The 13,008-nt window shown below is 43.6% G+C and overlaps 1 protein-coding gene across 6 annotated transcripts in view; it reads right to left on the bottom strand.

The window, feature by feature from the left end:
• Positions 1-13,008, bottom strand: part of POC1A (POC1 centriolar protein A) — a 61,994-nt gene that overhangs the window by 25,139 nt on the left and 23,847 nt on the right. For 3 of the 6 annotated variants that reach the window (XR_002442459.1, XR_002442460.1, XR_002442461.1), the window contains exons 8-9: positions 3,040-3,108; positions 140-242 (exon numbers count right to left, since the gene is read on the bottom strand). Coding sequence is in view for 3 of the 6 variants with exons in the window: in XM_021409218.1 (XP_021264893.1) it covers positions 144-242; positions 3,040-3,108 (168 nt within the window). In the remaining 3 variants the exon portion in view is untranslated. The remainder of the gene's footprint in view (positions 1-139; positions 243-3,039; positions 3,109-13,008) is intronic. The other 3 variants (XM_021409218.1, XM_021409219.1, XM_021409220.1) reach the window with 1 other exon arrangement.

Genomic DNA, 13,008 nt, shown 5'->3' with positions numbered 1-13,008 from the left:
TAAATAACAGACATCCTACAACTTTAATACCAAAGAAAAAGATGGCTCTGTAGTTCAATCACCTGAAACTGAGTCACATGTTTTTCAGGTTGTAGACACTGCTCCCAAAAGGAACTTTGTGTAATTTCTGCATGTTTACCTACCAGACTATGATGGGTCCCATCCACACTAGCACCAGACTTGTGTGTTTTCAGAACTTCATCGTAATCTGCTGCATTGAAATTAGTCTTCCATACCATCACCTGCAGAAGAAAGTCACGTGGCTAAGATATCTTTATGAAAACTTTTTACTACATCTGCTTAGAGGTCAATTTCGCCTCCACATCAGAGAAAACTATTGTTACTGAATACAAATGTAGTTCTCAACCTGAAAGTGTCTTCTTTCAACATTTCCTGGGTTAGGAACATCATGAAACTAGACATACCTAAAGAACTTTGAAGCAACACACCAATTATACCATTAAAACCACAAATACATTAAAATACCACATGTAGTATTACAGCACTTAGCTACACACCAAACTAGCTGCTGGTTTATCAATACATAAATTTACAGGAAAAGGAGAGATTAGTACTTTGAGACTAACACTAAGACTTTTTGAGCTAGTTTGTCAGCTGGTAAGTCCCACTTAAAGGCATGGTCTCTCCATAATGCAGCATTTATTTCAAAAGAGATGAGTTGTAACTGAATCTCTAACACAAAAACCACTTCAACACATAAAGAGCAAGTCTACTGGGCCAAATCCTTAGTGATGACACTCTAAAGAGTCAAAAAAGTTTAAGAGCATCAGTCAACTATTTCAGAAGTCTGAAAGACATTATGAATCCCAGCAGTTCATTTTAGTTATCAGAAACATCATATTGTACACAGCTTCTTTCCTGCCTTCTGTGAAATGCAGAAGGGCTTTTTTTTTGTACTTACATAGATAACCAATATGGCCATTCCAGCGAGTAATAGGAAAACACAACGCTCTTTATTGTACAGAACGGTTTCTTCACAGCTTCATAGTTCAGTGAACTGAAGTGGCCAGCCAGATGGCCTAAATGATCTTTGAAGGTCCCTTCCAACTAACTATTCTATTCAGTAATTGAACACATCTTTTTGAATGAGCTACATGTCTAAATTTCCTCATACACGACGTTTCCTCTCTGACCTCTAGAGATGTTCTGGACTATTTTCATCAGCTGTCATGTTTCTCCTGGATCAAGAAAGCTAGTGTTCAGCAAGATCTGTTCCATAGAAAAAATCTTGTAAATATACAAAGACCAATGTTGTTTTTAATACATACACATATTGTATGTGAAAGTTCTTCCTCATGGAACACAAAAGAAAGAAGCATTGCTGGCATTTTCAGAAACAAACCTAACAAGAGGCAACTCTTTCACAAAAGCTAACGGCTGACGTTCCCAATACACGTGCTCAGAAACATACACAACCTTGAGCTGCAATGGCACTGATTGCCAAAAAATGTCAGTATGTGATCAAATGGCAAAAACATACCTTTACAAAACACCTTTCTGGGGAAGCACTGCCATACAGTGTCTCAGTTAACAGTACCCAGAGGGAGATATTTCAAAGAAAAAGAGTGAACTTTATCTGCAATGAATATTACTTTATTTAAAAAGATCCCAACAATAAGGAAAGACAGAGGACCTGATAAAATAAGAGCTTTTCACAGGAATCTGCACAGTGGAAAAGTGCAGGCTAACAAATCCTCTCAAAATAAAAATAAAAATAAATCATAAAAAAGAAAATCAACTTCTTAGGTATGCCTAAAAATCAAAGACAAAAACAGGATTGGTGAAAATTTTTGAAAATAAGTAAAAAACAATTGCTATGCAACTCCAACTTCCAGCAACACCAGGTGTTCTTATAGGAGAAAGAAACAACAGCAAACATGGTTATTTGTTTCCTGTGTTAGATAAGCATTTCAAGAGCAAACCTTAATAAAGTGATGCTGGTATAATTCTACAGGACAGAAAAAACCTAGATGTGTCTCTCTTCTTTGAAATAGTGTCTTTAAAATCTTAAAGGAAAAAAAAAAGTAGTACTAAAGAGACAGCATGGTAAATTACGCTACCTACCTTAGCATAAACTGGCATTAAAATGCAGCTGATCACAAAACTGACATGAACTACAAGCAGGACTGATTTCCTTCTCAATAGTATGCTGAAAACATACATTATGTAAAGAACCTAACAAGGCATTTCAGCACGGTTTAGACATGTCTGCTATGTTTTTACTTTCTCACGCTGACAACAGAAAAGTAAACCCAGCAAGTTTTAAACAAATGTGAATTTGGATTATAATTCAAGAACAGAAGCAAAAGGAATAGAGAAGCGCTTCATCCACAAAAACCCTTCACTAGCATTACGATATGCTCAGGCTCTCAATCCCAGAGTACGCATCAAGCTCAGAGAAAAGCCCAGCTCTAGCTCAAACAGCCATGTAATTGCAGCATTTGCAAAGCTTTGTACCAGGCTCCTACTAACAGAATGATCTTGTGTCTGATCAGACTCAAATCCACCTAAGGAGACAGCTTCTTCTCAAAAAGAACTGGAGGGACAGATTTATAGGAGGACACGAATGCTGCAGAACGAAAAATACAAGCCCTCAGGCAGTGGATCAGTGGACTCTGGAAGAGCACTGAGGGAAGTATCACCACCTGCTTGCCTCATCTTTTTGCCCATCTCTCAAAACTAGGCAGAGGCAGATCAGGAGACAGTCTCAAGCCATGATAACAGATCTTCAGGCTGTTTCAAAGCAGGCAGTTGCACACCCTCCCAGCCTATTCTCCATCAGCAGCCAGAAGCCTCAAAAATGCATATAAAAAGGCCTGTATGCAGGGTAATATTTCCTCTGTTGTCCATATTCCACTCCCAACTAACCCAACTTAAGCGCTTCCTCAGTTAGAAAATACTTCTTATTACTTTTTAATGTTGGTTCTCTCTGTGAAAGCAGTAAGATGCTTAAAACAAACAAACAAACAAACAAACAGTAACAGGACACATAACCATAACATAAAACCGTTCACCTACCTGCTCATCAGATCCTCCAGAGGCAAAGAAGTCTCCTGTTCTGGAAAATGCTACACAGGTGGCTGGACCCTGCGAATAAATTTAAAAGACAGATTTAAAACAGATATAGGAAAAAAAAATAGTAACAAGCTCCACTGACTACAAGCTATTTCTCTTTTGACATAAGCAGTCTAAAGACAAGATTACAAAAACCCTTCTCTGTCAGGTAGGCAGCCCACAGTTACTGCACTAGGTTCACTGGCACTTGGTTATCCTTTCCCCCACTTTTGCTTGCAATTTAAGATACTCACTCTTCACTATCCATAGCACTAAGAGAGAGGAACAAGCCAAGTTTTACAACTTCAGGCTTTGCCTTGTTCAATCTCAGACATCTTCTTCCCTTTAGAATTAGCATTTCCTAAAGTTCCTGTTCATTTTTTAAAAAGTGGTGAAAATGCCAAGTTTTTGTTACATGCAGCCTTCAGAGAGCCCCTGAAGGGATGGCTCGAAGGGGAAAAGGGAGTTTCAAAACATATCGATACATGTAATGCTGCATCAAATGGTGTGCTGACAGCTAGAAAAAAAAAAATACTCCCACTACTGACAGTTCTGAGCATTCAGAAATCATTCACCATGCCCCATAAAAATACAGGGCTTTTTTTTTTTTAAAAAAAAAGTTTTAAAAGGATGATCATTCCACACAATCTCTGAAGACGTGGCAATTAGAGTCTATGTTTTCCAAGCTCTTCTTCACACCATCAATACTAGAAATATGAAAGAAAAACCCACTAAACCAAGATTTTCCACATAATAATGTACAGCTCCAGAGTCCAGAACTTCAAGAGTTATCCCAAATCTTCATGAGACCGACAGCAAGAGATAACACATTTCATGGACCACTGTGCACAACAGAATCACCACGGAAAATAGCACCTTCCCTCCATGCACTACCTCAACAGCCTGTCTTTGAAAAACATATAGCTGCCATTAAGGGACAGCATAAAACACATGGCTGATGATGATAAAAACATTAACAGGTAGTGCTAGATTCAAGAGGTGGAAGACAATCAGTTCTATTACGATGCAAAAGGTTTTGTTTTCACAGCATGCAGACTGCTCACTACAGAAGATCTTACCAGTCCACCATGAAATAATTTCACAACATGCCTGAGCAGTTATCAACCAATGCAATCAATTTGCATCAATCAATATGGCCAAGGTCAGAAGAATTTCAAATCTAGGAATCTCTACAATTGGGATAACTGAATGCAGAGGATTCAGGGCAGAACACAAATATTCATTTTCTTGGAGACTTGGTCACCAAGGTCCACAATGAACAAGCCCATGGTTCTCAGCACAGGAGGAAGAAAAAGGCAATGCTGTCTCAACAGCACTGCAAAGAAGAAGAGTGGCAGATGGAGCAGCATCAGCAGAGCATATCTGTCTTTGCACATTGGCTTCAATTTAAGGAGTTAAAGGATGTTGTCCGCATGTGTTGAGATAAGATCAGGAAAGCCAGGGCACAGATGGAGCTGAACTTGGCAGCTTGAACTTGAAAGATAACAAGAAGGGTTTCTGCAGGTACGTAGGCAGGAGGAGACAGGCCAAGGAGAGTGTTCTCCCTCTCATAAAAGGTAATGGAGAGCTCGCTTCCTCAGACACGGAAAAAGCTGAGGTGCTCAGTAAGTGCTTTGCCTCAGTCTTCACTGTAGGTCAGGCTCCCCATGCCTGCCATGACCCCAAACCTTGAATGTATATATGTCCATGAGGCCGGATGATATCCACCCCAGGGTTCTAAGAGAGATGGCTGATGTGGTTGCCGAGCCGCTCTCCATCATATTTGAAAATTCATGGCTGTCGAGTGAAATCCCCGGTGACTGGAAAAAGGGAAACATTACTCCCATTTTTAAGAAAGGGAGAAAGGAAGACCCGGGGAATTACAGGCCGGTGAGCCTCAACTCTGTGCCTAGAAAGAACATGGAGCAGATCCTCCTAAAAGCTATGTTAAGGCACAAATGAGACAAGGAGGTGATCTGAGACAGCCAACATGGCTTCACCAAAGGCAGATCTTGCCTGACCAACCTGGTGGCCTTCTATGATGGAGTGACGGCATTGTTGGGAAGGGGAAGGGTGATGGATGTCATCTACCTGGACTTCTCCAAAGCCTTTGTCATGGTCCCTCACCACATCCTTCTCTTTAAATTGGAGAGGTATGGATTGGAAGGATGGACTGTTCAATGGATTAAGAACTGGTTGGCTGGTTGCAGCCAAAGGGTTGTGATCAATGGTTCCATGTCCGGGAGGAGGCCGGTCACGAGTGGTGTCCCCCAAAGGTCGGTCTTGGGACCAGCGCTCTTCAACATCTTTATCAATGACATAGACAGTGGAATAGAGTGCACCCTCAGCAAGTTTGCAGATGACACCAAGATGAGTGGTGCAGTTGATACACTGGAGGGAAGGGAAGCCATCCAGAGGGACCTGGACAGGCTGGAGAAGCGGGCCCATGTGAACCTAATGAGGTTCAACAAGGCCAAATGCAAGGTACTGCACTTGGGCTGAGGCAATCCCAGGTATTTATACAAACTGGGGGAAGAACTCCTTGAGAGCAGCCCTGCGGAGAAGGACTTGGGGGTCCTGGTGGACGAGAAGCTGGACATGAGCCAGCAGTGTGCGCTGGAACCTGGAAGGCCAACTATGTTCTGGGCTGCATTAAAAGAGGAGTGGCCAGCAGGGAGAGGGAGGTGGTGGTCCCCCTCTGCTCGGCTCTTGTGAGGCCCCATCTGGAGTACTGTGTCTAGGCCTGGAGGCCCCAGCACCAGAAAGATACAGAGCTCTTGGAATGGGTCCAGGGGAGGGCCACTAAGATGATCAGAGGGTTGGAGCACCTCTCCTATGAGGAAAGGTTGAGGGAACTGGGCTTGTTTAGCTTGGAGAAGAGAAGGGAGACCTCGTTGTGGCCTTCCAAGATTTGAAGGGAGCGCATAAACAGGAGGGGGAACAACTGTTTACATGAGTTGATAGTGATAGGACAAGGGGGAATGGTTTTAAACTACGATGGGAGATTTAGGCTGGATATTAGGAGGAAGTTTTTCACTCAGAGGGTGGTGACGCACTGGAACAGGTTCCCAAGGAGGTTGTGGATGCCCCATCCCTGGAGGCATTCAAGGCAATGCTGGATGTGTCTCTGGGCAGCCTGGTCCAGTGGCTGGCGACCCTGCCCACAGCAGGGGGGTTGAGACTCGATGATCTTTGAGGTCCTTTTCAACCCAGGCCATTCTATGGTTCTGTGATTCTATGAGTACTACAGTACAGTTTTGGAGGAGGCAGCAACGCTTTATATCCCCCCACATGTGGGCTATGCAGCCAAGCAACAAATGGGCACCTGCAGCAGCACTGGAGAGTGCAAGAAGCAGGCAGGCACTCCCTACAGCACTATAGTTTGCCATTGTTAAGCTATAAGCCATGCTCTATGCAGACTTAACAGTAGTTGTCACATTAAGTGAAGAACAGAAGACTAGCTTAAAACAGACTCTCTCTTAATAGTTTTATGGAAGAGATGCAAAAATTAATGTCTCCAGGATCACCAGCACAGGCACCTGTATTTTGAAGAAGTCTTTCATTTTGGAAAGTCATTTCTGAGAGTCTTTAAATGATACTGACTGCTGAAAGTACTACTTGAGCAAAACCATGAATTTCACACCACAGATTTATTTTAATACATTTCCAATCTTTAAGCAATCCTACAGGATGAAATACATGGGAAGGATGAGCCAGGCAGCTAAACAAAGCTGGGAAATCATTAAGTGTGTTTAAGTACAGGCACAAGGGACAAACTGTTCTAGTCAGAATAAACAGGCAAGTATCCAGACAATTTTTATTTTTTTTCTAAATGTCAACTGCTAAACCCACTACGTTTCACCGTTTGAAGCCTGAGCTTTTGCCAAAGCTGGAACGAGCAGAGGATGAAACAAGCATTTCCAGAGGATGCCTATGGCCAAGGTGGCTGAAAAAGAAAGCTGAATTTGTGGCAGACTGAAAAATGATCAGAAAAATCACCACCACTACAAGAAGAAAACTCCACCACACTTTGAGTTACCTTTTTTCAAGTAGCAGTATGCATCTAAGAAGACAGGTAATAAGCTCCTCATTACTTTACTCCAAGTTACAAGAACGGACTGTCCTAACAGGAGCTTTCTAATAGGAGCTCATGTCTTCCCAAAGGTCTCTGGATGTGAATTTCAGATCCACCTTATTTCTGTTTTTCTTTTTTTCTTCCTCTCTGTATTTAAAAAAGGTGAACTCTTCATTATAAATCTCAAAGTCTGACAAATACACAGTGATTACATTCAAGAGCAAGAGATGGACAAAAGATCAGGACTACCAGGAAAACACCAAAAGCAGGTGAGAAACTAGAAAAATGCACTTGAGCACCAAAGAATATAAAGAACCTGAGATGTGATGTCGACCATCCTATCTCTTGGCTTCATCAGCCGAGAGATAAGTGAAAAATAAGTGAAGACTGATTCAAATTACAAGCCTTTTGTTCAGAAGGCAGTGCTAAGCTAAAACACCTCAGGTTCATTACTGAACTTCCTTGTAGAAAGGAAATGCCTAGCTATGAATCACAGAATCACTACCTTTGGAAAAGACTTCTAACATCATTTAGTCCAACCATCCACCTATCACCAATATCGCCCACTAAACATTGTCCCATGTCCCCTTCCATCTTCCCTTTCCTTAAACGCCTTCAGGGACGGTGACTCCACCACCTCCCTGGGCAGCCTGCTCCAATGCCTAACCACTCATTCTGAGAAGAAATTCCTCCTTATATCCAACCACAATCTTCCCTGGCACAAGCTGAGGCCATTCCCTCTGGTTCTATCACTGTTATCTGGGAGAAGAAGTTGACCCCCTTCTTGCTACAACCTCCTTTCAGGTATTTGTAGAGAGGCAGAGAGGAACAGAAATGATCCGTGGCTTAAATACTGGAGAAACAGCTTGATTTGAAACAACTATTCAGTCTCCCCAGAAAAGGTGAAAGATGGACCTAGAGAAAAAAGTTGAATTCTGATAGAAAGACTGACAGCCAGGAAGAACCATGAGGGGCAATAAAGGTGATAACGCATATGTTTCACAATCTGGTACATATCCTGCAGAAGAAACATCAGACAGGAAAATCCAAATCTGAAAGAGGTAAGCTAGGAAAAATATATATTTTTTTATAAAAGCCAGGAAAACTACGGATACAGTGAGGAGAGGGGAGATGGTATTATATATAGTCATTATACACTGACAAACCAAAAGGTGCAGGACAGACCTGAGTACCTGAGCACAGGTGGGAGCAGTTCACCTGTGCTCCCTAACCTCACATAAGGGCTGGCAGCTACAAGGGAAGCATCTCTTCTTGGAGACTGCCTCCTTTGGAATGTTTGGCAAGCCCTGATCCTCAGAAAGGGGTAAACGATTCCTTCCTTATTACCGGATTGTGACCACTACCTTTCGTGGGTGATCTGAAACTGGTTTAAAGCAGCTATATCTGCTATGTCCTATCCTTACAATTTGTGAGCCAGGCAGGAGAATCTACCAAAGGCAATATAAATTCTGAGAAGGCTTTGTTAAAGGGTGTAGCAAGTTGGTTTGGACGGGGGAAATCTGCTCCCCTGTAAAAAGAATTACCCAGGCACATCCCAGGATTCCTAGGCTCTCCAATGGCATGGGCTGACTTCTAGAGTAAAAGGTGGGGCCCACTGAGGGATGGGGGGAACATCACCAGCTCCCCAACCCAAGTGATAGCATATTTTGAGGGCCTAGGAAAGGATATTTTGATAAACCAAGAAAGAAAACCTGTGGCATCCACCACAGCCTGGCCTCCGTTAATGGCCTTAAATCATTTAAATAGCTCAGAAAAACATCTCGAGGATGAAAATCAACTGCTACATGGTCAAATTAAACAGCTAGAACACAAGATTGCTGTATTAAAGGATAAATCTACCCAAACTAATGCAATACAACAAGTCAGGACCTTGTCTGTCATGAACAAAGGGGACCCCAAGAAATCTGAACCCTATGGCCTGACAGTATTGGAGAAAAGAATTCTAAAAAACCTGAACTGGAGGCTCTGGTGGAACCAAACTCTCTAGAATTCTGGCCAATAATCATTTGAAAAAAAAAACCAAGAAAATCCAGGAAAGACATATGGGGGTACCATTTGAAGAGTGGCTTCCCCCACAAACTATGATACATGTTACTGCATGACTCTATACAGCCACTGAATTGATGGATTTAGTCCAACGATTCCACCAAAGGCTGAGGGGAAGTGTCCTGGTCTGGTTGTTGAGACTATGGGATATGGGAGCCAAAAGTGTTGTGATAAAAGGCCCAGAAATTTCCAAACTGGCCTTTTTCACGACACAGCCAGCACTGAGGCAAAGGTTATATGCCACCCTCATATACAATGGGAAAATTATTCCTTAATTCAATTGATTATGGCCTAATAAACCAGATATACTCACCCACAAGCGGTTCATGGAATTTTATGGAAGAGCTCCAGAATTACATCTAGGAGGTAGGTATGAGGGAAGCCACCAGTGAGCTCCTGGGAGGCTCCTGGGAGTCCCAACTTGGTCAAATTCACTGTGGTCAAATTCACTCCTGGGAGCTCACTGGGAGTCCCAACTTGGTCAAATTCACTGTGGAGATGAGAGACTTAATTCTACAGCAAGCTCCCATCCATCACTATGGGACATTTGCGACGATCTTAAATCCTATGGCTTCCAAGGCCATAATTCAACAGGCCTCTCAATTACTGGCTGACCTCAGGGAAACTGAGTGCCTAAGATCAAATTGCAATATTCAGGCAATACGTAAAAAAGGAATACCTCAGGAAGCCCAAGCCCAAAGACCCCCTACCACTCCATCCCCCACAAGGATTCCACAGTCAGGGCCTGTGGGAGTTTCTCACAGGCAAATGTGGAATAACCTCATACAGGCTGGGGTACAATTTAATAAGATTGATAAACAACCCAACCATGTCCTCCTAAACCTTTGGAGGCAATTAAGTGAGAAACAACACTTTACACCTTCCCCCACTAGATGGGAAGGTATCAGGACTATAGATAGGATTCCTCCACAAGCATGGAGGCTAGAAGATGTCCTGATACCATCTAAGAAACACCAGCCACCTCAGGGGCCCGGGCAACAACAGCTGGCTTCCAGAAGAACAAGACCTAGGGATTTCTCAACTCATGGCAGGAAGGGAGGACCAAGGTCCCCCAAGGATTAGGGCCTCCAAAAGAGACCAGAGGCCCTATTTTGAGTTGACAATATACTGGTCCTGAAAAATATGTACAAAGAGTAATGGCATTAGTGGACACAGTAGCTGAGATGTTTCAGGTCCTACCACAAGGGTACGAACATTCAGCAACTTACTGCCATGATTTGGTAGCCCGTGCCTTTGCAGGGTGGGATAAACCAGATAATGTCAAATTATATCATTGTATTTATTACTTAATGCTGACTTCTGACCCTTTGGAAACGCTTGAAAAAGTAGTAGGTTCACTACTGAAATACCTACAAGAGAAAGGGTGGGCTACCAACCCACAAAAGGTTAAAGGACCCGGATTGTCTGAGAAATTTTTGTGAGTCATCTGGTCAGGGATGACAAAAGTCTTACCCAATGCCATTATTGTTAAAATTCAGGTGTTTCCCACACCAACTACAGCAAAACAGCAACAAGAATTTTTGGGCATCCTGGGCTATTGGAGGACCTTTATACCCCACCTTGGACAGATCCTGAGGCCTCTGTATTGACTAACAAAAAAAGGCCAATTGTGGGATTGGGGATGGATGGAACAAGACACTTTCCAAACAAGCACAGGTACTTAGCATATTCGATCCTACCCTACTCATTGACTTAGATGTACATGTAACCCAGGAAGGGTTTGGGCAGGGTTCGTGGCAGCATCAGGGTTCCATCTGAACCCCAAGGGGTTTCAGGTCTCAGGTTTGGCATGGCGCAGAAGAGAGGTATGGCTTGACTGAAACACAGTTATTGGCCGTATACTATGCCTTTCACGCAGTAGGGTCAATAACACAAACAGCAGAGTACAATCAGCACTACCTATTCAAGGGTGGGTAAAAGATCTATCACGTATTCCTAAGACAGGGGTGGCCCAAGCCCTAACAGTGGCCTGCTGGGTCACCTGTCTGGGACAGCTAAGTCACTTGTCCTCCTTGCCGTTATAAGAAGAGCTACAAAAGATACTAGGCTCAGTGATGTACCATAGTACCACTATTGCTCCACCAGAGAGGAGTCTCATACAAGAAGGAAAATACCCTGTCCCAGAAGATGCCTGGTACATGGACAGATCCAGCCAAGGAAATCCTACTAAATTGTGAGCAATTGCATACTATCCCTCAACGGAGACCATCTGACTCAAAGAACGGAATGGACAGAGTCGCTAGTGGGCTGAGCCAAGAATAGTGTGGATGGTTATAACACTTTGGATTGCACAGTGGGCCGCTCAGGACTGGAATATCCATGCCTGACCAATCTGGGGCAGAGACAGGTGGTTGGATATCCAGAATGTGGTTAGGCATAGAACAGTACATTCCTACCATGTATCCAGACACCAGCTCATGCAGTCACCAAGGAATGATGAAGCCAACACACTAGCTCAGATAAGATGGCTAGAAGATTTGCCAGCAGACAACACTGCCCAATGGCTACATAAGAAGTTGCAACACGCTAGCCAGAAGACAATTTGGATGGCAGTAAAAGCATGGGGGCTGCCCGTTTGAATGTCAGATATTGCCCAGGCATGTCAAGAAGCATGCTCCAGGATGCAACTGAGACCTCTGTCAGAAACAAAAGCACGTCTCCCCAGAGGACACCATCCCTTGCAGACATGCCAGGTCAACTACACAGGCCCCTTCCCTCAATCTGAAGGGACCGTGTACGCCTTGACCTGCGTCAACACAGCATGTGGATTAATGCAGGCCCATCTGGTGCCAAAAGCAAATCAAGCCTATACCATCAAGGCATTAACTAAACTGATGGCAGCATATGGGACTCCCCAGGTCACTGAAAGTGACCAGGGAACGCACTTTACAGGAACAGTGGTACAAAAGTGGGCTGAGGAAAATAATATTGAATGTCAGTTCCATCTGCCTTATAATCTGACCAGAGCGGGCCTGATAGAGTGGTATCATGGCATTCCAAAGGCCGCTTTGAAGACCGACCCCCAGACCCTGCAGGAGTGGACTAAAAGACTACATGAAACGCTGAGAGACCTGAAAGAAAGACCTGAAGATGACAGACCCAGCACCCCACATATGTTACAAACAACTTGGGCCTCCCCACTTAGGATCCAAACTAAGGGCAGTGATATATGACTCAAACCCCAAGTTGGAATGATAAATAATCTTCTGGTCCCTGCCCCTGAAAATGTAGAACACGGAACCCACAAGGTAAGCTGGCCTTGGGAAGTGCAAGTGGGGCAAAAGTGGTGTGGACTACACGTACCACAGGGGAGAATATTAGAAGGAGGAGGAATGGTAACACCACCAGTAATTGGCACATGGCCACCAGAATTATAATACAAACCCCAATTTTCATCACAAAAGGGACCCTAATTATATCTGTCTGGCAGATCAGACCACCCCTTCGGTACCTGATGTAATTATCCAACCATCAACCAAAGGATGTGGTATAAAAGGCCTGGACATGCCCCTGTCCAAGCGAAGACTGATGCAGGACAGGAACACGGCATGTAGTCTTCCATGGAGGGCAGGTCTGCCTCTCTTAGTACCCATTAAACACCTCTTCCACTCCTCTGAGATCCCCAGCCCGTCAGGATGACTGACAGAGGCAGAACCAGCAGGGGGTCGGGTGTCACTGAAGAATTACATGACACCATCTTCTTCAGTGACATTTAATGATGGACTTTTTGAACATCTTTTGTAAAACAAGCAGGAAGGGCAGAGAACTGA

Source organism: Numida meleagris, chromosome 11 (assembly GCF_002078875.1).
Source record: "Numida meleagris isolate 19003 breed g44 Domestic line chromosome 11, NumMel1.0, whole genome shotgun sequence".
Classification (NCBI taxonomy): domain Eukaryota; kingdom Metazoa; phylum Chordata; class Aves; order Galliformes; family Numididae; genus Numida; species Numida meleagris.
Note: the sequence above shows the minus strand (reverse complement) of the source record. Positions and strands in the feature narration are given on the sequence as shown.